The sequence below is a fragment of the Leishmania infantum genome, chromosome 23, assembly GCF_000002875.2.
Source record: "Leishmania infantum JPCM5 genome chromosome 23".
In the NCBI taxonomy this organism is placed as follows: domain Eukaryota; phylum Euglenozoa; class Kinetoplastea; order Trypanosomatida; family Trypanosomatidae; genus Leishmania; species Leishmania infantum.
Genome location: NC_009407.2, coordinates 188030 through 211254, shown reverse-complemented (window position 1 = coordinate 211254; position 23225 = coordinate 188030). Strand labels below are relative to the sequence as shown.

The following is a 23225-nucleotide window of genomic DNA, read 5'->3' as shown; positions in this document are numbered from 1 at the left end:
GGTGGCGACGATGGCGGCGGTGCCACACCGGCAGCAGCGAGCTGAGCGCAGAGATGAGCGGGCCCGATGCGTGTATAAGATGGAGGCAGGCAAAAGACAAGTATACCGCGGTGTCCGTGCGTGTGGACGTCTATTGGCGCAACCGCCCACCCACAAACGTACCCAAAGAACAGCTAGATGGGGTGCTCTGGTGGTGGTGGTGGTGGGGGGGAGGGGCAGGGTCACGAAGGATGACAACTGAAGCAATGCCACTCACTACCACGCTGAAGAAAAAAACAGTTCGGCCACCACACCGGCTGCGCAATGTAGGGAGTTACACACCGACACGCGCAGAGGAAACAAGCGATCAGGCAAACGACACAAGATGACAGACCAGGATAGCGTGAGCTCACGACAGCGGTAACCGCCACACACTAATGCCGAAACGAGGAAGATGGAGAAATGGGGGGAGGAGGGGAGGGCACGATGAAGCCTTAGGGACACGCCGCATTCTGATCACACGAAGCAATATATATATATATATAGAGGAGTTTGTACAGAAAGTGGTCAATGAGCACAGCAAGAGAAAGCGAGAGGGCGATGAGGGGCGGGGGGGGGGGCTAGGGTTGAGGTAGGAGAGAGGCATTTCTATATACGTGTGTGTATAGCGGGGAGCCGTGGACTTCCGTGGCGGAGGAGTCGATGTCTCCACCTCCCCTTCACAACCGCCAGTGCGCCTCTCGGTCTGGGAGAGGCAGATACAGCGCGTAGCACGTAGGGTGGGGGTGGGGGTGGGGAGAAGCGGCAAACCGCTGCCCCCGCCGTCCCCCTCACCACAGAGAGAGGGAGAACGGAGACAGCGACTATGTCCTCTGTCTCCCTTCCTCTTCTTGCGTCCTTTGCGGCTTATGCGTGGCAGTCCGAGTGGGTGAGAGTTCGACATAACACACACACACATATATATATGGGGAAGGGCGACCCAGGGCAGCGGGGAAGACTGTGAGGCAGAAAGACAGTCAGGCCCTCGCCCCATCTCTTGCCCCACCAGTTTCCCTCCCCCTCCTTCCACACACAACGGTAAGGAATAACACACAGGCACAGCCGCACACAAGCGCCGCCTTCTACGTGCGCTGTCCACTTCGCACAGGGCGTACACAAAGGGGCGCTTCGGTGTCGTGAACGTGAAGTGCTTCGAGTCCGCCATTCCCACGACACACGGCGCCTCGAATAGCCGTCGTACAGCAGCGCACGGCGCCGTCGTCTTGTACGGAAGTGTGGCGCCGAACTGGTAGTAAACGGAGAGCTCGCTAAGCGGCGGAAACCCTCCTGCGACACGGCGAGGGACTCAACCTGCCGCAGAGCCGTCTGCACGGCCTCGCCGCTTTGGCGCTATGATATGTTGTCCACGCCGTGAATGATCTAGCGCAGCCCCAACTCTCCACGCTGGTGGGGCATCCTTGGGAGAGATCAAGCTACTCACCTTGTACCGCAAGAGTCGTACGTTCGCCTGCGTGCAAATGCCCGTGGGTCCATTCTGCAGCAGCCACGCCTCCACCCCGCCGCGCGTCCGTATCCCCCTTCAGCGGAATGCTGCTCAGGCTTTCGATGAGGCACCACGCTTCTTGGAAAGGGGACGGACACCCGGCCGGGGCCGTGCCAGTGAGCACCGTGCCTAGCAAGCGGTAGGCTCAATTAGCGAAGGGCAAGCAACCACCGCTGGTGCTGGTGGCAGCGACGGGGGAGAGGCGAAGCGCCCCTTCGCCGCAGCGCAGCACCTTGTCGCGCCACAATTCCCCATGCGTACTCCACATCCAGTGAATCAGCGTCAGCGCCTCCTCCCTCCCTTCTCCACGAGGACGTTGCCGCTACCAGCGAGCACCCGCAGCACCACAGCCGGTGGATACAAGCGGACAGCCCAAAGCGCTGCATTGCCGGCGTCGACCGAGCTACAAGGAAGAAGGCGCAACGACATAAACACGCAAGCCGACGGAGGCAGGCACGACGCGAGAGCGGTCGGGGCAAACGGGGCGGAACGAAAGGGAGGCGGGGGAGCGGCAAAGAGCAGCGGATACAACGTTTCGTGTGCATCTGCGTCTTCTGTTTTTCCCCCAGCGCGACAACGAGAGAGAGAGAGAGAAAGAGTGAGTCGGGGAGGGCGGCCGCAGACGAGATGCGTAGGTGAACGTGATTAGAGATGACAAGGGGAGGCAAAGGGCAACAACGGAAACCGCCACACAACCGGCGCGGTGATGAGGCCCAGACGCAATCAAAGAGCGACGCACGCACGCGCGTACACCCACACACAGAAAGAAGAGATTAATGAGAAACGCGTGCGTACGTCTCTGTGCTTGTGCTTTCGTATGCCTTCACGGTGATGGCACATATCGCAGTTGAGACGCTCACGCACGTACAGGGAGAGGTAGGCAGGCAGGCAGGGGCGAGGAGGAGAGCAGAAACGGATGCCAAGTGGCATGGGAAGGGAGGAGGAGGGCAAGCGAGCAAACGTACGGGTAGGGGTGGGGGTGCAGGTGAGGCGAGTGCACGACTGTGCCTGCGCAGAGTGCCGACGGTGCGCCCGCCTTCGACAGTTTTTTGCTTTCATGCTTGAGTGGTGCGCCACCGTTGTTTCGGCTCCCATGCGAGTCGAACGAACGGTCCCATTGGCTCACCCAGCACACGCCCTGGCTGCCTCCTGTGTGACGCACAGCAACAGTTGCACCCTTTCTCCCCGTCATGCTCACGCGTACTTGCCTAGCAGAGGCAACAGTGGATGGTACGCTAGTGCGCGCACCCTTAATCGACTGAAGGCCTTTGATATACTTCAACTAATCCCCCTCTTCTCTCCTGTTTCTGTCGCTGCCCACCCCTCCCGCCACTGTCGCGCTCGTCCACTTGACTGCGTGTACGAGCGTGGCTGCTTTGCTGCTGCTGATTCCGCAGGGACCGGTACACTCACTTGCTGAATAGGATGAGGAAGCGGTAAGTAGAGAGCGAGCAAGCAAGAGTTGATTGTTCGCGTTCGCAATCCAAGGCACGCCTTCCGAGCATGGCGTTAGGTGCATCACTCGTCCTGCTGCGCGGCCTGCCGAGCAGCCTTCAAGGCAGTTAACCGTCGCCGCGCTTCCTCCTTGCGAAGTTTCAGAAGCGCTTCCGCATCGGCCACCTGCACTGTAGAGTCCACAGTGTCGACCGTCACCTGTTGAGGCGGCAGCCGCTCCTGCAGCTCTACCTCCTGCGGCATCTGGCCATCATCGCCGGCGCTCGGCGGTGCAGCGTGCGCAAGGTCGCCGTCTAGCTCCTCTTCACCAGACGCGTGTACGTTCTCGACGTCGCGGGCACGCTTGCGTTCCTGTCGCAGCGTCTGCATCTTGTCCAGCTGCTTCCACGGATCGGCCCGGTCGGCTTCCTCTTTTCTCGCTTCCGCGATCCGCTCGCGCATGCCCACCTCCGCCGGCTCCTCGTACCCCGACAGCAGGCGCGCCCCGTACGTTGTGTCCGTGATCATTGGGGCCACAGTCAGGCGGAACTGCAGCCGCACTTCCTGCCGTGGCCCACCGCTGCGACTGAGTACGGCGTCTTGCTCCACAAGCGGCACGTAGCTGCCCACGCAGAAGCGGTTCCCGTGCACCGTACCCAGCGCCTTGACCATCAGCGCGTCTTGCAGAGCGTCGCATGGGACCACCCAGAGTACGTAGTCGCCTGCTGGGTGCTGCAGCTTTACGGGCTGATGCTGCTGCTGCAGTGCCGGAGTTGCTTCAGTCGACGGGCTTGCAGGCGTCTCTTCGAGTGGCGTCGCAATCTCCGCCGTGGCCGGCGCCGGTGGCGGCGAGGCACGTGCGCTTGTGATGTTGATTGTTGCCAAGAGTGCTGCTGCGCCGCCATTGCTTGAGGTGCCGGAAGTCGGCCGACGACCCATGCTGAAAAAGGAGGCGGCCCTACTCTGCAGTCCCGCCGCCGAAGTGGACGACGTGGCGCCGGCCCTGAAGGTGATGCCAGCGGCAGCACTTATTGCTGCCTTCTTGCTCACCCGCAGCGCTGCCAACTCCGCCTCGACGGCAGGGCCGTTCCAATAGGCGGTAAAGGCGATGTCTCGCGCGGGAAACGGTGCCTCGGCGGTGCCGAGGTCGGCGTCGGAGGCGAAGAACTGGTACGCCGTGAAGCGCGTCCGCTCTTCCTCGCTAAGCGACCGCTTCTTCTCCTCGCACCAGGCACCGATGGACACTAGGTTCAGCTGCTCCACAGGCGCTTGCACAGCCGCCTCGACTTCCTTGTAGTGATGCCGAAAGACAGTGGGCAGCAGCGCCACACTGCGCGGAGGGATAAGGATCAGCAGCTGCACCATCACATCCGTCGGCTTGCCTCGCTCTGCAGCATCGACCACCGCCGTGCCAGCCTCCCCGGCCTGCAGCACTGACGTCGGAAGCCCGTCCATGGCGTCGTCATCGTCCTCCTCCTCGTTGGCGTTTCCGACCTCGCCATCGATGCTACTCGTGGCACGCCCAGCGGCGGCGTTCATCTCCAGTCGCCGTCGCGCAATCTCCCCGAGTGCGCTGTAGGTGAGCACACCGCAGTATGTGGCAAGCTTTGACAAGGGGGGTGCCCTGCCGTACGGGTAGTAGCAGCCCCAGTGCTCCACAATGCCGGCGCTGTACTGCAGTGCCCACTGCAGCATCGTCCAGTAGCAGTAGCACATGCGCTCATGCTGCTTCTCGCGCCGCTGCTGCCGCTCGATAAAGGCGGGGTCGCGCTCCTTCGCTTCTTTTTCGGCTGTGAAGCCCCAGTCCAGCGCGTCGGAGCCGCCGTTGTGCACCTGCAGACGACCTCCACTTCCACCTTTCTTTGCATTGCCTGGCAGCTCCGCCAGGCAACTGAGCAGGTAGCGTGCAGACGCATACTGGATGCGGTTTGTTGCCGGGTCCACCAAGGTGCGCCCACGCGGCACAAAGTCGGTCGCCAGCAGCGAGAGCAGCGCATCCAACGTGCCCTCCTGGATGCTTCCGCCGATGGTGGGCAGGAAGTCGTTGCCGAAGAGCAGCAACACGAAGACAACATCGTGCAGGGCGTGCTCAAAGGTGAGGGCGGCTTCCTCGGCGTCCACCGAGGGCACAGCGGCGCCCGCGAGGGCGGAAGCGGCGTCGCTGCTTGGTGACAAATGAAGGATGCCACGCAGCCGCTGCCGAAAGACGTGAATGCTAAAGAAGGTGGAGAGCCAGCTGTCTTTCGGGGGCGGTGGCTGCGCAGCGGCACCGGCGCCGTGGCGCGGAGAGGGGCGTGGTGCGCCATGATGCGCATGGCCGCTCCGTCCGTCGACCCGACGGGGCCCGTGCGACGAAGGACCACTGCCGCTATGTGGATGAGAGGAGAAACGCACGTGCTGGTGGTGGCTGCGGTGATGATGGTGATGCTGAGGCGGTGGCTGAGACTTCATGGGCAGCTTACCTCCCAGCGAGACTGGCGGCTCGTAGCGCAGGACATGGATGCGTGGCTCGTGCAGGATTAGGCTGGTTACGGTGACGTCCGTGTCGGAGCTGCAGATGACGTGCGACGTGTTCGGGCCGTAGCTCGGATCAGCGCGGATGCGGCGGATGAACTCGGCGATCTTGTTCTCGCCCTCGCCGGGGCGCAGCACATCGTCGACAATGATGCTGAGGAAGGGGAACACGTACGGCGCGCCGGCGGAGTCGCCGGCGGCAGAGTCCACTGACGCGTCGGCCTTGTCAATGCGGACCCGCTCTTCGCGAAGTCGCTTCGCGTTGATTCGTTCTGTCCTGCTCACGGCGTAAAAGTGTAGCGCCTCCGTCACCTTGGCCATGAAGCGCGTCCCGACGCTGATGCAGTTGCTGTCCCACAGGTCGTTGATGTTGCCCGCCGGCTCGTGATGGCGAGAAGGCGAAGACGACGAGGCGGACGGCTGCCGGCGCGCTCCACGACGCCGCCGCGCACGCTGCTGCGACATCTTGCCCAGTGGCGATACGCCATCTACCGCGATGTACACCAGCGCCTTGGGCTGAACGAGGTTCATGACGAGGTCGTCGAGGAGGTCAAACAGCTTGCGCAGCACTACATCCTCCACTTCATCAACCGAGTTGAAGCGGAGCGAGCGGTGCGTCGCCGTAATGATGGTGGCGGCCTGGTACAAGAAGGAGTTGAGATCAATAAAAAGGTTGTCTGTGCTTTCGCGGATGTAGTCGGTGACCGCGCTGTCGGCTGGCATGAAGCAGTCAGCAAAACGCTTCCGCAGCCAGGTCAAGAGCAGCGGCACACCCATGGTGATCCAGCGGCGCGTGCGCGTGTGCTTTGCCTTGTCTACGCCGATGGCCTTGTGACGGGGATGCAACACCTGTACCTTAATGCCAAGCCCGTTCGCCTTGGAGTGGGGCTATCTTGCACTTAACTGTTCGACCCTCTTCCAAAACTCTTCTTCACAGATCCACACACATACACGCACCGCTTATCCAGCCACGCGCTTGGTCGTTCCGTTGGCGCGTCTTGTGCCGCACAACAACACCGACAAGAACAAAAAGACTGAGGGGCGTACGTGTATATATGTACGCGAACGCATGCACACGTGTATATGTATACGTGTGCATGCGTATGCTCGTATGACAAGGAAAGGCAGCAGGAAAGAGACTCGATCGTGTGCATGCTGGCGGGGCTGTGATGGACATGGAGGTGCGCGTGCAGCAACAGGCGTCTACTGCCTTGGAATGTGCACTATTTCCCACCTAAAGACTGCGACGGCGTGCGTGTGGGCCGTGGCAGACATCCCCCCGCACTGAGAGAGAGGGCGGAGCACCGTAAGGCGGCGGTAGCGTAGCCACGCAAAGTCCCGGAGGCCCTTGCAGACAGCACCGCTGGCGTAGAGGTACACAGCAGCGTACACACACGCACACACATAACACAAACAAACAAAAACGTGCGCACCTTTCTCTTTGCCTGCATCTGATTCTTCTGCATGTCGGAGAGGAGTGATAGTGGAAGGATAGAGGTATACGTGCATGTGTGTGTGTAGGGAGGCAGGCCCGTAGGGGGGGGGAGCAAAAAATGAGCCGCGCCACCATCGCAATCCTCCCCACCTTCCTGCTTCCCCCCACACACATACGCACACACAAGACTTGAGCACCGCTGCCATGAGGCGCAGCGGTTCCACCGCTCTGGTCCTGCTCGTGTTCAGTAATACAGTGCCTGCCGTACATCGTCTAAAGTCACAACGCCGTCCCCATCAACGTCCAGCTCGTGAAGGGCGACCGCGAGCTCCGCCGGGTGCATTTCTGCCAAGTGGCACAGATCGGGGTCTTCCTGAAGGAGCCCATCATCTTCCCTTACGCACACCTCGGCAGCGTGGCGTAGGTCGTGCACGCTCCATACCCCATCTGCGTCAGCGTCGATCGTCGCAAAGAGCTCTGGAATACTGACATGGAGACCGCTCCGTGTGGCGGCGTTGGTCGTTGATGCGGTTGCCGCCATCCCCGAGGGTCGCTGAGACAGTTCAGGGTACACCAAAAGAAAGTACACAAAAGCGGAAAAATTCATGCCCTCCGCTGTGACCGCGGAGGGAGGTGCCGCGACATGTAGCGGCGCCGCCAACGGCGATGAGTTTGCAGATTCAGTGCCACTACTGGCTCCACAGCCTGCGCTGTGGTCTGCGCCAAGCTTCGTCGAGGATTCAAAGGCATCTTTGGCGCCAGTCTTCTGCGCCGTTGCACCGCTTTTCTTTTTTCTCTGGCGTGATGAAGGCTGCTGACTTGCAGGTGCCGTCGCCGCTACGGGAGAACGAGCCCCCTTTACCGCTGGAGACTGTTGGCCGTTGGCAGGACCGTCCGACAGTTCAACTTCCTTGACAGCGACAGCAGCGGCGCTGCCAAAGAAGCGGAGTAGCTCTACCACGCCATGCTGCGAGATGGGGGTGCCCATCTTCACCATAAGCCGCTGCAGCCCAGGCACCGTGATAAAGGGCTCCTCGTTACTGTTCGCCGGCGGCGCATCTCCGCTTCCAGCGTAAGTATCAAAGAGACGCCCCGCTTCCTCCACAAGCGCTGTCGTAAGGTAGTAGCGCCGCGCTAGCTCCTCCACGGTCTCCGCGGTGCGCGACATTGCTTCTGGCAGCCCAGAGCCAACGCTCGTCTGTGAGTACTGCTTGTGTGCACGCGCAGGTGCGAGCCTATACTTGTACGCTGGTCGAAGCCACCCACCGAGCGGGAGAGGCGAGGGTGGGGTGAGGGAAGTTAAAAGGACAGTGATGCTGATGAGGGAAGGTGACAGAGACCATTTTCATGTGCTGAGCGGCAACAAGGACGCGGCGAAGCCGCCCCTTTGCAGGGATGTGTGTGAGAGCATTGCATTGGCAGCCCTCTCATGACATGCGACACCTCTCCGTGCGTGGCGTCAGGGCCCGGCGCGCCTGCTCTCGGTGGGGGGTGGGGGCCGTGGAGCCCCCGCCACCCCTCCCAATGCCGAGCCACCCCTGGTGGTGACAGGGTCGCGTGCCCACGACACGGCGAGGTCAGTGGGAGTCATCGCTGCTGATGTCGGCGGTGAGGTCCCAGATGGCGGTGAGGTCCCAGATGGCGGTGCGTGGGAGAGACCCGCGACAGCGAGCACACGCTTGTGCCATCCACGTTATGTGCAGAGTGCCAGCGCCACCCCTAAAGGTGCACAGGGTGGCGGCCGGCATGATGGAAGGAGCGGCTGTTAGGCGGGTGGTGGGTAGGGTTGGAGGCATGGGTCGTGCTCAACTGACCGGGTCAGCGCGTGGCTGTGGCGCTTGTGTCCAGGGCTGCTTCGCACCACGCGATGTGGTGGGGGGGAGGGCGAGTGGGGCGTTGAACTGATGGTGCTCTATGGCAGAGAAATGGGCACGCTGGAGACAAGGAATCTCGTCGGCCGAGGGATTCGCACACGCACATACACGGTACGCGAACCTTCTTTACGGCAGAGATATTCGTGTTTTGACCGACGTGGCACCGGTCAAGCAGGCAAGGAAGAATGCCAGAAATAGAGAGGTGGAGAGGGAGGGCTGGGGAGACACACACACACACACGCACACACAAACACGCAGACACAGACACACACGCAGAGGAGTCGAAGACGGGCGGGGAGGGGTTGCCAAGGGCGGCGAGGCAGGGGTGGGGGCGAGGAGCACTGCATATGATTAACGTTCTTGTACGCTGGCAAACTTGAAGCCATCCGATCACGGAGAGGGAAGAGGGAAGAGGAAAATAAGAACGAAGTGGAAGGGAAGAGAAAGAGATGGAGATTGGGCGTGCCGATGATGGCACATCTCCGTGCTTTTCGTCTTTATATGTCTTCGGCTTTGGGCTGACCGTCGCGTCTGCGTTTTCGTACACGATGAGGCGCGAGAGGCGTATGCGCATCTGTGCCGGTAAGCGGATGGACTGGCGTCTGTCTCTCTGTAACTGAGGGGGAGGCGCAAGGGAGTGCACGTTGTGTTACAAGGTGAGAGGCAGCCCGCCAAGGGGTGGTGGCGAGGAGAAGTAATAGGCGAAGCGAGGCTAGGCGAACGGACGTCAGCCCCTTGACTTTCTTGCACATCCGTGCGGCTTGACTTTCCTTTTTCTTCAGCCACGCGTGCGTGCCCCTGCGCGTGCGCTCTCCGATGTTCTAATACCGCCTCTAGTTCTGAGAGCACAGCCTCTGGTGCTCGGCGATGAGGTCCTCAACAACGTCGGGGTTCGCCAGCGTCGAGGTGTCGCCCAGCTCCGTGTACTGCCCAGCCGATACCTTGCGCAGGATGCGGCGCACAATCTTGCCGGAGCGCGTTTTGGGCAGCCCTACGCGAGCCACCTGCATCACGTCCGGCGTGGCCAGCGGGCCAATCACCTTGCGCACAGTCGCCTTCACCGCCGCCAGCAGCTCGGGCGTCACCTCCGTCCCCTGGCGGAACGTAAGGAAGACGTAGATGCCCTCACCCTTGATGTTGTGAGGGAAGCCGACGACGGCGCTCTCCACCACGGCCGGGTGGGTGTTGACGGCGTCTTCGATCTCGCTGGTGCCGATGCGGTGCCCGCTCACGTTCAGCACGTCATCGACGCGGCCCGTGATCCAGTAATAGCCGTCCGAGTCGCGGCGAGCACCGTCGCCTGTCATGTAGTACCCGTCCACGCCAAAGTAGGTTTTCTCAAAGCGTGCGTGGTCACCGTAGATGGTGCGGGCCATACCAGGCCACGGCGCGCGAATGGCGAGCAGGCCCTCCGCGGGGCCCTGCTTCTCATGCAGCTTCATGGGGTCGAGAATAACCGGCTGGACACCGAAGAACGGCAGCGTTGCACTACCGGGTTTCATGGGGGTGCAGCCCGGCATCGGTGTAATCATGTGGCCGCCCGTCTCGGTCTGCCACCACGTGTCCGACACATCGCAGTGGCCCTCGCCGCCGACATCGCGCAGCCACTTCCACGCCTCCACGTTGATCGGCTCGCCGACAGAGCCCAGCACACGCAGGGTGCTGCGGTTGCCCACCTTGACGTAGTCGTCGCCGGCCTGCATGAGGGAGCGGATCGCGGTGGGCGCGGTGTAGAGGATGGACACCTTGTACTTCTCGACGAGCTGCCACCAGCGCGAGTAGTCGGGGTAGTTCGGCACACCCTCGAACAGCACCGACGTGGCGCAGTGGATCATCGGACCATACACGACGTAGCTGTGGCCTGTGATCCAGCCAATATCAGCCGTGCAGAAGTACACGTCGTCCATGTGGTAGTCGAAGCTGTACATGAAGGTGGTGGAGGCGTACACCATGTAGCCCGCCGTCGTGTGCACGATGGCTTTGGGTTTCCCTGTGCTGCCGGAGGTGTAGAGCAGGAACAGCACATCCTCCGCGTCCATCCACTCCACCGGGCACTCCTCGTGCTGCTCCGGCGTCAGTCGGGCTAAGGCATCGCCGTACCAGGTATCTCGGCCTTCCTTCATCTTGCAGGATTGACGGTTCATGTTTTCAGCGACGAGGCACGCGATGGACATGCCTTCCTCCTCGCACTCCTTCAGCGCCTCGTCTGCCACGTCCTTGAGAGGAATCGGCTTTGTGCCCCGCGCCGACGCGTCGGCCGTGATAAGCAGCTTTGTCTGGGCGTCCTTCAGGCGTGAGCTGAGCGCCTGAGCCGAGAAGCCGCCGAAGATCACGGTGATGACAGCACCGATGCGGGCGCAGGCGAGCATGGCCACCGCAGCGAACGGGATCATGGGTAGATACAGGCCAACGCGGTCGCCCTTTGCAATACCGTACTGGTACTTCAGCACGTTCGCCAGCTCCACCACCCTCGTGTACATGCTGCCGTACGTGACTGCTTCCGTCACACTCGGGTCGTTGCCTTCAAAGTAAAAGCACACGCGATCCTTGTGCGCCGGCAGGTGGCGGTCCAACGCGTTGTAGCAGACGTTCGTCACGGCGCCCTCGAACCACTTCACAAAGATGGGGCCCTTGGATTTGTCGAAGTTGTACGACTTGACGTGCTGGTCATCCGGCCAGGTCGTCTTCCAGTAGAAGTCGCGCCGTGCAATTTCGGCCCAGAAGGCGTCATTGTGCTCGATGGAGTACTCGTAGATGCGCATGCGAGAGCCGAGGTGGGGGCCGACGTGCGACTTTTTCCCGTTCGCCTCTGTCGGCTCCACAACGTTCGAGTCCCGCACACTGTGAAACTCGCCTTCGTGCGGGGTGGCAGGGGGCTTCGTCGAGGAGTGCAATGCTTGACTTGTCGAGTCCGACGACAGCGGATGCAGCGAGTGAGGATTGTCGCTCATGACTGAAGCGGAGGTGCCGAGGCCACCAATGCTACAGCTGGTCGAAGTTAGAATGGAGCTCTGCGAAGGAGCGGGTGTTCACGGAAGACAGTGGCCACACGAAAGCACGTGGGCACGCACGAACGCCGTATGTATAGGCACTGGGCGTCTGGTTAGTACTGCGCGGACGTGTGCGGAACCGGACACACACACGCACGCACACACAGCCACGGTAATCCAAGGGAAAATAAAGAGAAAAGCGGAGCAAAGACGTGGCAGAGTAAAGGGGAGGGAAGCAAGCGGGAGAAAAGCAACGCGCTGAAGCGTGTAGTTTTAAGCACACACACACACGTACACACACACACACACACACACACACAAGTAGATACGCACATACACAGACCCTCCTCCAACAAAACACACACACACACACACGCACAGAGACGTGCGCTGGAACGAGAAACAAACAAAAAAAAAGGGCAGAGGGGATGAGGAGGTGAAGAAAACGTGAAACGACAAGAGTACGGGGAAAGAGAATGGAAGGAGCCGAGGGGTACGTGCGGCAGGTGAAGGGTGGCGAAGAGACGGAGACTGATATACCCTTTGAGTGTGCGAGAGAGAGATCGAAAGACAACGACAACGCACGATATCACTCGTAATACGGAACTTTATATTCCAGAAAAGGGCCCGACGAAAGACAGAAGAAAAAGAAAACACTGACGGACTTCAGTCACGTGATTCACACACTATGAGTCGCGCCTTTTCCCGGTATATTTGTTCGTCGTGGTGCTTTACCCCCTCCCCTCCGCACGAGAGTCCGTTCACGCTTGCGGTGTCTCTGTACCTCACGATACAGTGAAGTCCGATGGTGGTGGCGGTGGTGGGGAAAAGCGAAGAGGAGATGAGAGAGAGGGAGAGGAAGGTCACTTGCGTGGGCAACGGGAAAATAAAAGGTAACGAGGAAGAAGCAAGGGGAACTGTGGAGACGAGAGATGAAAAGTTGTTCGAGTGTATGTGATCGTTTGCGTAGGGGTAAGCGTGAAGAGAAGAAACAAGCAAAGCACGTGGAAGACGAGCACACGAGGGGAGAAAAGAGGAGCGGCCACAATGTCGAAGAGAAGGGAGATGGTGGGGACACGGAGAGTGAGCGATGGGGTGGCAGGGGAAAGCGAAGAATAAGCAGAGGAGAGGGAGTTTTGCGCTGGTTGTTCGTTTTATGTTTTTCTTTTTTTTCGGTCCTCTTTTTTTTTCGAGAGGTAACTGCGCAAAGATGATAAACAAGGATGACAGATAGGGAGGCGGGAGAGGAGGGGGGGGCGAGTTCGTGCGTGCATGCTCGAGTGCGAATTTGCCTGCATCTGTGCATGTGCCCGATCGCTTCTCGTCAAGGAAGAGGCGCACGCCACGCAAGCAGCCGTAGCGCTGCATGCTGCGCCTACACACGAAGTACGTAGACTTCATGATCTGTGCCCGTGACGTGTGGAGCCGTTCTGCTTGCCAGTGTATGTGCGTGTGGGACATGCAACGGGTGCTCACACGCGGAAACAGATCTTCGATTGCTCCTTCGTTTTTTTTTTCATGTCGTGTTCACCCACGGATCATGTTGTTTTCAACACTGCATGCGAAGAGACAGATGATGAGGCGAGGCGGTCCTTCAGCAGGGCTACAACTACATGCACACACGCGCTGCCATTGCGCGGGCTCTCTTGTAGCAGTCCTTCTTCCATCCTCTTTCCCTCTCCGCTGTAGAGCCTCATCCCCGCCGCTGGCGCCGTTCCGGGCGCCCGAAACCCGGCCAGTCGTCCAGGCCGAAACGACCCCCACCGCTGCTGTCTCCACTAGCTGTGCCCATGATCGCTCTCGAGGAGCAGCTTCGGGTGGCGGACGAGGCCGGACGCGGCGTTGCAAGCTTGTCCAGCGCCACCAAGAAAGCCTCATCACTGTGCATGCGGCTCGCCGGCGGCTTACACGCGTGCACAGTAAGGAAGAGTCGGGACAGGCGGCACCACAGCTCCTCGTAGGCGGCGCGGCTCCCGAGGACTTTGCATACAAAGTGCCCGCCAATGCGTAGCAGCGGTGCACACACGTTGATGGCTTGCAGGTTCAGCTGCGCGATGCGCTGCCGATCTTGGGAGCCGCCCATTCGGTTAGGGCACATGTCCGACGTGACGACATCCACTTTGGTAAAGCAAGAGGAGGACGGCGACGCCACCGCCGTCGTTGCATCTCCTCTGCCGAGAGTAGCGCTGTGATGGGCAAGGCACTTCACAAGCTTCTCTTGGGTGGTAACGTCTGTAAAGTCTCCCTGCACAATCACGGCATTCGGGATCTGCGCCTTGATGGGCAGAAGATCGATACCAAGGAGGAAGCAGCGGTCGCCGGCCCTCTCACGTATCACCTGACACCACCCGCCCGGACTGCAGCCGAGGTCTATCGCGATGCGTGTGTGCTGGCGGTCGAAGAGGTGAAAGCGGTCGTCTATGTGTGTCAGTTTGTACGCGCTGCGCGCGACGTAGCCGTCCTGGCGCGCCTTGGCTACAAACGGATCCTGTGACTGCCGCTGCATCCACTGTCGGCTGGCGCCCTGCCGGCAGACGAGTGTGGCACGCATCTCCTGCGCATGCAGCTGCATTTCGCGGCGGCAAAATCATGATAAAGGGAAGAAAAGAATGAGAATTGACTGAAGGTGGTGGAGGGGAGGAGACACCACGTGGTGCTGTGGCACCCCTTCCGCACGCGTGAGGCCCACTCCCTCTCTGTATCGTCTCATCACATCATGGCCGCTGCAAGTAAGCACGCCAGGACACACATAGGCACACATATACACGTGCACGTCGGCGTGACATACGCGTCTCACTCACTCTCTATCGCCCTCTGTGTCGTCATGGATGAAGACCTCTTCGACGCGCGGCTCCGTTTCGTCCTTGCTTTCTGCGTTCCAGTCCTGAGGATGCTGGCCACCTCACGGTGAAAGCAAGGGCCTGGCATTGACCTTTGTGAGGAAGCCGAACAACCTGCAACCTGCCCTCGGGTACGGTTGTGGATACTTCTGGTGACGGCGGGAGAGGTCTGGGCCGGCGCAGGTCCGAAGAGACTTGCGGCCATGATGATGTTTGTACCAGTTCACTAAGCATCAAGAACTAAACACACATTGGCACACCCACCTCTGTCAAAGGCGTGCGGACGCAGAGAAGGGCGGAAGCCCCCCCCCACTTCCTGCGGCCACAGACCCATGGCAGCGTCCCGCCTGTCGCGGCACATGCGGGCAAGCCGTTCAGAGACGCCTCTCCCCGACAACACGATCTTCATGAAGCAGGCCCCGTGATCCGTAAAGGCGAGCACTGCGCGCAGGCGCCGCCATGCACAGCCAGCATGGTTTATCGCATCCGAGCAAGGCATCGAGATACCAGCAGAGCGCGAGTGATAAAGAAGCAAAGAGACGCACACCAATCAGCCGCAGAGTGCATGCTTGCGCGGCATGCAGCATCGCCTGCATACGACCGGGTGGGCTGAGGAGGCACAGATACCGAAAGCATGGCGAGCGCACTCCCAATTATACCACAGGTTCCTCCAGATGCCACTGTGGAGAGTCTCCACGCCACGCTATGTGGTGCCGCGGCTTGAAGTGACTGAGGGAGAGGCATGGCACACAGGCGGCAGAGTGCAGCATCTCAGTGGGCCCTGACCGGAGACTGGCCAGTTTCCGCCCCGGGCTCATCCGGCGCGTGCCTGAATCACCCTCTACTTTCCGTCCGACAGACGCCGCCGCTTTCGCCCTCGAGCAGGACCGTGGACGCGGCCCGCCCGAATCAAGGAGTGCAGTCTCTACTCAAGACCGTCTGGCGCCAATCGCGCAGCACGCATGCGTATGAGGGACGAAGAAGGGGGAGAAGAGCCCGCCAGACGCGTGGCCCCGGCTCGACGGCAGGACAGTTCGTCCTAGAGGACGAGGATGTAGCTGTGATGCGGCAAAGGCGATGAGCTGTAGTTGTGTTCTGTGTGCGCATCTGCTGACTTCCTCGTGGCCAAATGGACAAGCTGAAAAAAAAAGCAGAAAACAAGTAACGGCCCTCGAGTTTGCACGTTAACAGAGGAGTAGACGACGGAGAAGGGGGGGGCAAGGCGCATCGACCCTTCGCCTTCACCACCGCAGCACCCTTGGCCCGCCCCACCCCCACACTCAACACGGACGGCGACAGTGTGCCCGCTCCCTTACACATACGGCCGCTCTTACGCCCTCCCTCCCCTCACCCTCTTAGCCACTAGGTGGCTACGGGAGAATTTCCTGCATTCCCCATATGAGCTTGAGTTCGTGAGGGGCGGCACCGTACGTCATGGTGAGCTCCTCCCCCTTCGCAATCGGGCGGAGGGTGCGCAAGCAAATGACCGGCCCTGTCACGGACGCCGTCTCGCGATCGGGTACCATGACGGCGACGTTTTCGTGGTCGCTGTGGTTGCACATGTCAATCACGGGGCACAGGAAAGAGATGGGGTCTCGCACAAGAGAGGCGTTCGCAACGCCGCTGCGGACGCTGCCGTCGCCAACACTCCCTGAGGATGACGGTGGTGGGAGCGCGGCGGGGGCGGCTGTGGCCTCCATGTCGTCCCAAGCGCGGGCCAACGGCGTCGACTGGAGGGCGTACTGCAAGCACGCTCGGTGGTCCACGGGGACCATGCGACTGTAGATCATGCACAGGGCGTAAATGATCACAGGGCGCACCTCGGCCTGGGTCAACTGGAAGTATGAAGCGAGCGAGGCCTGGGCGCTGCGGCATATCTCCGGTGCGTCTAGCCACCCTGCGAGGTGCGCGGCGAATTGCTCAAAGTTTCCCTCATTTCGCGGCATGAAGTTGATGTACTCGATAGCGTCGCCGCCTGGCGTTGCCGACAAGCGTGCTGCGTTGCAGTTCCGCAGCAGCACGAGGTACGCCATGTAGAGAGCGAGGAGAAGTTGGTTGTGCCGGATGAGGGAGCGGTCGGCGATGCGGCTGTTGTACGCACACGTCAGGCTACTCAGAGCTGATTGCACCTCCGGCGCGAGCAAATTCCAGAACGGTTCGCAGCGGAAAGCGGCGCCTGGATGCAGGCATGCTGTGACGGGCATCATGACTACGTTTTCATCCTTGGCGATGTCCCTGTTCGCGATGAGGCCGCGCAGGAGGTAGTTGCCTGGGCGGGAGTGTGTACGTTGCGGAGGGGAGCGATGCACGTAGCCTATACGGCACCACCCGCGGGTCGTCACGCGATGACGCTTGCAGTAGCCAATGAAGGACTTGGCCAGCACCTCCGGCGAGTCGAGCACTCGCAGCATGTGCCGGCTCTCGTACGAGGGCATCGGCTGGCCTGGTGTGTGCGTGGTCCTCCGCACCGTCGCACTTGCTCGCTTTAGCGATGAAGTGGGACCAATCGGCAGCTGTGTGCGCCAGTGTGCCTTCACAGGAACTCACGAGCTCTGGCGAGCTTCTCGAAAGGAGCAAGGAACACCAAAAAGTCGCCGACACACGCGCACTCCCTCACAGATCAACGTGCGACGAGTGTCTTCCCTCGTTTCGTGCGTTCACCTCCCCACTGCACTCTCCAGTGGCCGCCAACCCCCTCCCTAAAGCGTCGCACCTCGTTTTCTTCTTATTTCGGTGGCGGCTGCCGTTTCACGCATCGGGTGAAGGGAAGTGGCGGGCGGGCGGGCAGGTGGCGATAATGAAGAAGAATAGCTTAAGCGTCAGTGAGCCGCGCGGGTGCGTCAGAAGCGATGGTGGTGAGGAGGGCGGGAGAGCAGGCGGTCGAGGAATAGGATGACAGGAATAGCCGTCTTCAGGCGTTGCATCGGAAAAACAAACAAAATGAGGCCATGGGTGCCGCACTTAGAACACACACACACACACGCACACACACACACATGCGCACGCATACGCACGCGTGGACGCCTCTCTGCAGATGCGGTATTCAAGCTTATGTTCCGCCCTTTGGCTTGCGGATTCGTTGCCTCGATCGCGCCCATTCCGACCTTTTGCTTGCGCCTTCTCTGTTTTCTCGCTCAAACACGCACATGCGGGTGCGCTCTTTTACTTTGCCGCCCCAGCCTCGGCGACACAGCGCACCACTCACGGCTGCAGCGAAGCACCGCAAAGAACGGACATCCGCACATGCGCCGACAGAAAAGGAAAGAAGAAAAAAAACACAGTTTGTGAAGACCCACAGTAGGAGCGTGAAGAGGTGACTCGCACCTCCACGGACCACCACACACACACACACACACACACACACACGTTTGTCAATGTGCGATCCGCCACAGGCGTATCATACCTTTTCTCTTTCTACCCTTTCGTGGCCCCGCCCCGACCACGCTGACGGACTCCTGACGCGGATGCTGACGAGCCACCCGTAGCCCGTACATAGAATACAGGAATATATATATATAGCGTGCCACCACCGAGAAGCGCGCGAAGAGACGTCGGTTAGACACGAAGCAGCGGTGGACGGGGTCGAGTGCCATCAACATGGATGACTTCGTTCTCGTTCTTCCTGCCTCTTCACCATTAGGCACAGCGTACACACGCGCGGCATCACACGCTGGGTGCAGAAGGCGAGGAACGGGGATGAAAGGAAGCCACGGCGAGAGACGAGAGGGGCATGTTTGTCGAGGCTTTTGTGGCTCTTGCGCCCCGCGGTAATGGCCGACGTGGAGGAAGGAAAGGACGCTGGAGGGCGCCTGCGGTGTGTGCGTCGCAGTGGTGGTTGTGGTTGTGGTTGTGAGGGGAGGGGTGAGAAGTGACGTGGACCTACAGCGCACTGCATCCACGTTCGACTCCATCTTTGTGACGTGCGCACCTCTCACACACACGATACGCGCAGCATACCAGACCTTCCATCTCTTGCGCATGCTCGTCCGCTCCCGATATCCCATTCGACCCACAAGGGACACCTGTGCCACAGCTCCCGATAGCACCGTCCCTTGCGCCTTGTTTTTGTGTGCTATATCCATTTTATAGGAAGGGGAAGCGCGACTTGCAGCCGTGGTCCTTGGACGGTAGCGAGGTGGTTTTGATGTAAGCCTCGTTGTACTCCTTCACCTTCTGGTTCTTCAAACTCCTGCTGTAGCCCTCCATGGCGTTCTGGAACAGGAACATCAGCTTATCGTGGGACACACAGAGAAGCTGCAGGTCGCGCTTCTCGCGGTCGGCCGTTGGCATACTCTCGCGTAGCAGCCCTTCGTCGTAGTTCGCCTGCAGTCGCTCCACGCGGGCTTCATTTGTGGTGAAGGCGGGCTTGTTCATGGGCATAATAGTGTAGGTAGGAGGTAGGGGTGATGGTGTGTCCGTGCTTGCACGGCTGCGAACGGAGCAGGACAAGAAGGGATGTCTGTGGAGCTGAGGCGTGGGGGTAGGGTGTATATGGTTTGTCGATATGCCAGGGCGCCGAGTGATGATGCGCTGCGTTCCTTTTCTGAGAGGTTGCGTGTGTGTAGGTGCCAGCTGAAGAAACGGGAAGGTGTGTACACAAAGAGGGGAGAGACTGATGAGCACGGATGAGATACCGCAGGCCGGCCTAGTGACACGGAGCGGATTGCCAGCAAGGCACATGCGCAAGTGCTGCCTCCTCCACCGAGGCCTACCGACGTACGCGCAGGCTAGAGAGGGAGGGGAGGCAGTGCTCACTTCCACCCAAGCGAGAGCCCTTTTTTTCTCACCCACAGACGGAGGACAGCGCCACGGAACAGAAAAGGATACGATTTGCTACTGAAGCGCGCACCTCGCGGGGCTTGCGGGTTGTGGGCCGAAAGTAGCGGAAAAGTGCATTTCCCACGAATGCACCCACACGCAGCCGCGCTCTCCAACTCACAGAGACACAGACGCCGCGGTGGTTTGTGGTAATGCGCATACGCGAAGACATACCCACCCATTTCTGTGAGCGTGCGCGCAACCCATGCGAGGGCGTGTGCTACATCTCTCCAACTCTCTGTTCCCCTATTCAGCGTAGTAGTCGTCGCCATCACTCTCCGGCTCCTGTGGCGACAACGGCAGCGCAGCACCAGCGCCGCGGCGGGCGGACACGGAGAACGCAAAGGCACCCATTACCACTAGGGCCAAGATGAGCTCTGTCCATGCTTCTCGAACCTGCGTGGCAGAGAGACCGTCCGTGAAGCTGTCAGCCCAGTAAGCCAGAAAAGCTGTGTAAGCGGCCGAGAGAGGTGGCAGCGCCGGCACGAGGGCTGCCAGATAGACGCTCAGCAGTTGCCCGCAGACTACCGCCGGCATGTAAACCTGGCTCGACAGCTTAAAGTAGAAGACGCACATGAGACTCGTGTCCATCAGGTCATTCGGAAGAGCGGTGAGCAGCACGAGGAGGAAGAAGCCCGCCGCTGTGGCGAAGAAGCTGTTGACACGGTTTTTGCGCTGGTTGCGATAAGGCTCACGGTAGACCAGCTTGAGTAGCGCGAGCTCCGCGACGATAGCGCCAGCGGCGTAGACGAACTTCGCCGTCGTGTGCTGCAGCACCTCGTCGCCCTTCGCGCCGCTGACTGCCGGTGGCGGCGTGCGCACACCACGGCCGACCATAACGAGCGACGCTGCGCCATGAGCGAAAATCGGCACCAGCTCGAGCACTGGAGGTGGGACGCAGGGAAGCACTTTGGCCGCGATAGGGGCTAGCGCGTGCTCAGCGGTGTGACGTGCCCGGGCCGCGAGGGCGGAGAAGGGCCGCGCGGCAGCAGGGATGCTGATGCTACTGCTTGCGTCGCTGGAGGCGGCGACGAGGCCAGAAAGACAGCACGACAGCACCGCTCCTGCTGCCACAATGACAAGCATGAGCTGTGCCTTCATTTGCTGTTCCTTCTTTCGTTATGAGGGTGCTGCACGTGCGTACGGGAGCAAAGGTCTGTGCTCGCGTGTGTGTCTGCCAGCGAAAAAGAAACACTTCCTGCCGTTGCACGAGTGCACCGATGTGGAAGAGGAGCGGGAGGTGGGGGACAGGTGAAAAGAAGGCAAGCAGAGCCGCCACAGGGCGAGGGAGGAGCAGCAAGCGGCGAAGGGCAGTGGTGATGGATCCAAAGCATTGAGAAGCATTCACGAAAGATTCGTGTGTGTTGTGTGTTTCTTTTTTTTTGCTCACCTAACTGTCTCTATCCGTCCATCGGTTAACCAATGCAAAACTGCTGTCGAGCTCTCCAGCACCGTCCATGCTTGCACCGCGTTCACCGAGCACCCGGCAGGGAGAGCTGGCACACCGAAGGCGGGGGGAGCGCGTCGTCCCGTAAATCTCGTGCGCCCGCTTCACGCCTCCTAGACAGCGCACCCCTCCTAACTGTGCGGTGCCTCCGTATCCACCGCCTTTTTTACCGGCACCACCGTGTATTTGTGTGGACTGTGGGCTGTGCTGTTTCCGGTGCCGGCTGCCTTCTCGTGCTTGTACATGCGTGTGTGCGCGTTAGTAAGCATCGCCCCTCCTTCTGTTCCCAATCTAACAACGGGGCTTTGGAGAGTGGCGTGGAGTAAGGGGGAGGGAGGGAGAGAGGCTGTTCGCTCACCCCTTCCCCACCTCCTCGCCCCTCACGTAAGTCATAACGGACACATAACGATGAAGACGAGAAAAAGACAAAAAAAAAATAAAACACCGACGAGCTGAGTCTGCACGGCTGCGGAGGCCAGCTGACAAGGCAACAGGAGAACAACAGCAACCATATAAAAGCACGCACAGGGCGAGAGGGGTCTCCGGATGTGGGACGCGCCCCCCTCACCCGCCCGTCCACTGATTCATACCCGGGCATCGGCTCCCCACCCTTCTCTTTATCCTCTTTGATGAGCTTCACCAGCTACGCCTGCAGTGACTCCAAGGGGTCGACCGGGTTCGCTGGCAGGTGCGAGTAGTACACCACCGTTGTGTATTTGTTGCAGTAGCGCGTTGTTACGCCCATGACGGCGTGGTCCTCGCGGCGCTGGAAGTACACGTGGTTGATCGTGACGCTAAGCGGCAGAGGCAGGTGCTCCGGCGGCACGCGGGAGCTGTGCTCTGCGCCAGCGTCCATAACCGCCATGCGACCGTCGCGGGAGCAGCGCACGAGCGTGGGTGGGGTATTGAGAGGGGTGTACCGCAGGTGCAGTGGCACAATCGGTGGGTACTTGCGAGACTCCTCGAACATGATCGGTTCCTGACCCCAACCCTCCCCATTGTCCATGATGTCGTCGTCTTCCTTTGTCGTCAGCAGCACGTCGTTCAGGAAGATAGTGTTCGCCGGCTTGCCGTCACGCGCCGGAACTGGCTTCGGCAGCGGCTGCGTCACCGCCAAACCGACGGGCTTCTGCGGTGTCTGCAGGGGGACAGGCGCGTCTGACGAGGCCGTCCCCGGTGCCAGCGGCTGCGTGCTATCCACTACCTCCATCCCATTGACAAGGAAGCGGTAGTTGTGGTTGCCGGGCGGGAGCTCAAGCAGCGCGTAGAAGGAGTCCGCGCTCGGTGTCATGGGCAGCGGCTGCCAGTTCATTGCCTCCACAGCAACGTACACAGGCTTCCTCGACTCGATTAGCGTACCCACATCCTGGTCCTGGTAGCGCAGCACAATAGGAAAGGTGGCGGCAGGCACGTTGCCGGTCATGCTGCCAGTGGCGCCGACGGATCCCGAGTGCAGGCGCGGCAGCGAGCTTCGGCTCGTGCTGTGCGCGCTGCTCGGGTCGGAGTGGCGCGTGGCTCCGGACGTTGCGCCTGCCTGCTGTAGCACGCTGTCGCTCACCGCCGTCGGCCGGACGCAGGTGGGCCGGTTGGCGCCGCTGACGCTCCTGCTGGGCAGACCTACGCGGCGCCGCTTTGAGTCTTTCGTGTTCGGCTGGCCCATTGTTCTGTGAAGCGGGTATTGCTGATGAGTTGCTACGGTGGATGAAGTCTCCGGATCGGGCTGTCACGTGCGCACACCCACACACAGAAAGCGCAAGGAATACGGTATTCAGGTCCCTGGCAATGGCGACGGAACAAGGGCGCGAACCCAAAAACCTCTACGAGTGCACGCGCAGGATACGCACCCGAAAACAAAAGGAGGTGAGGAAGATGAACGCGAAAGGAAAAAAAAAAGCAAACCGACAGCAACGGAAGAAGGGAGCGACGTGTAAACAAAGGGCACGCAGTCACGCGCTACTGTGAACGCGATCGAGTGACGTCGGGGTGGCAGCCAAGAGACGAGAGCAGAGGAACCGAAGTACGGGCAGGGTGGGGAAAAAATGGAAAACAGTCGTTGCGTGAGCGGGCAGCAGAGAGCAAAGCGAGTCGAAGGAGAGGAACGAAAGGAAGAAGCGCAAAAAAAAATCGGCAGGAGAAGGGCTGGCGATGTGAGAGCAACGCGCGCAAGACGTCCGCCTGCGTTCCCGTCTCTGTACTGCTGCTGCTGCTGTTGATTTTACAAGAACACACGTGTAGGTGTATGTACGTGCTTGAAGGTGTATGCCTAATTACCTATGGGCCAAGGTGCTGTCGTCCCCTAACGAACCAACTTCAGTGTGGCTGACGAAGATATACGTACGAGGGGTGAGGGT

The 23225-nt window shown here is 60.3% G+C and overlaps 8 protein-coding genes across 8 annotated transcripts; all 8 read right to left on the bottom strand.

Moving 5' to 3' along the window:
- Positions 1 to 3040: 3040 nt before the first annotated feature.
- LINJ_23_0600 (putative 5'-3' exonuclease XRNC) lies at positions 3041 to 6247 on the bottom strand (the record flags this gene model as incomplete). The annotated part of the gene is made up of 1 exon (XM_003392464.1): positions 3041 to 6247. The coding sequence occupies one exon, from the start codon at positions 6245 to 6247 to the stop codon at positions 3041 to 3043; it is 3207 nt and encodes a 1068-aa protein (XP_003392512.1).
- Positions 6248 to 7149: 902 nt separating this feature from the next.
- LINJ_23_0590 (hypothetical protein) lies at positions 7150 to 8073 on the bottom strand (the record flags this gene model as incomplete). Its single annotated transcript, XM_001465698.1, has 1 exon — positions 7150 to 8073. One exon carries the CDS (start codon positions 8071 to 8073, stop codon positions 7150 to 7152), a length of 924 nt encoding a protein of 307 aa, XP_001465735.1.
- A 1539-nt stretch (positions 8074 to 9612) lies between these two features.
- On the bottom strand, positions 9613 to 11730 carry LINJ_23_0580 (putative acetyl-CoA synthetase; the record flags this gene model as incomplete). Its single annotated transcript, XM_001465697.1, has 1 exon — positions 9613 to 11730. One exon carries the CDS (start codon positions 11728 to 11730, stop codon positions 9613 to 9615), a length of 2118 nt encoding a protein of 705 aa, XP_001465734.1.
- A 1732-nt stretch (positions 11731 to 13462) lies between these two features.
- On the bottom strand, positions 13463 to 14320 carry LINJ_23_0570 (ribosomal RNA methyltransferase-like protein; the record flags this gene model as incomplete). Its single annotated transcript, XM_001465696.1, has 1 exon — positions 13463 to 14320. The coding sequence occupies one exon, from the start codon at positions 14318 to 14320 to the stop codon at positions 13463 to 13465; it is 858 nt and encodes a 285-aa protein (XP_001465733.1).
- Positions 14321 to 15979: 1659 nt separating this feature from the next.
- LINJ_23_0560 (conserved hypothetical protein) lies at positions 15980 to 17044 on the bottom strand (the record flags this gene model as incomplete). The annotated part of the gene is made up of 1 exon (XM_001465695.1): positions 15980 to 17044. One exon carries the CDS (start codon positions 17042 to 17044, stop codon positions 15980 to 15982), a length of 1065 nt encoding a protein of 354 aa, XP_001465732.1.
- A 1648-nt stretch (positions 17045 to 18692) lies between these two features.
- LINJ_23_0550 (conserved hypothetical protein) lies at positions 18693 to 18989 on the bottom strand (the record flags this gene model as incomplete). Its single annotated transcript, XM_001465694.1, has 1 exon — positions 18693 to 18989. One exon carries the CDS (start codon positions 18987 to 18989, stop codon positions 18693 to 18695), a length of 297 nt encoding a protein of 98 aa, XP_001465731.1.
- A 684-nt stretch (positions 18990 to 19673) lies between these two features.
- LINJ_23_0540 (conserved hypothetical protein) lies at positions 19674 to 20528 on the bottom strand (the record flags this gene model as incomplete). The annotated part of the gene is made up of 1 exon (XM_001465693.1): positions 19674 to 20528. The coding sequence occupies one exon, from the start codon at positions 20526 to 20528 to the stop codon at positions 19674 to 19676; it is 855 nt and encodes a 284-aa protein (XP_001465730.1).
- A 989-nt stretch (positions 20529 to 21517) lies between these two features.
- Positions 21518 to 22534, bottom strand: LINJ_23_0530 (conserved hypothetical protein; the record flags this gene model as incomplete). Its single annotated transcript, XM_001465692.1, has 1 exon — positions 21518 to 22534. One exon carries the CDS (start codon positions 22532 to 22534, stop codon positions 21518 to 21520), a length of 1017 nt encoding a protein of 338 aa, XP_001465729.1.
- Positions 22535 to 23225: the final 691 nt, after the last annotated feature.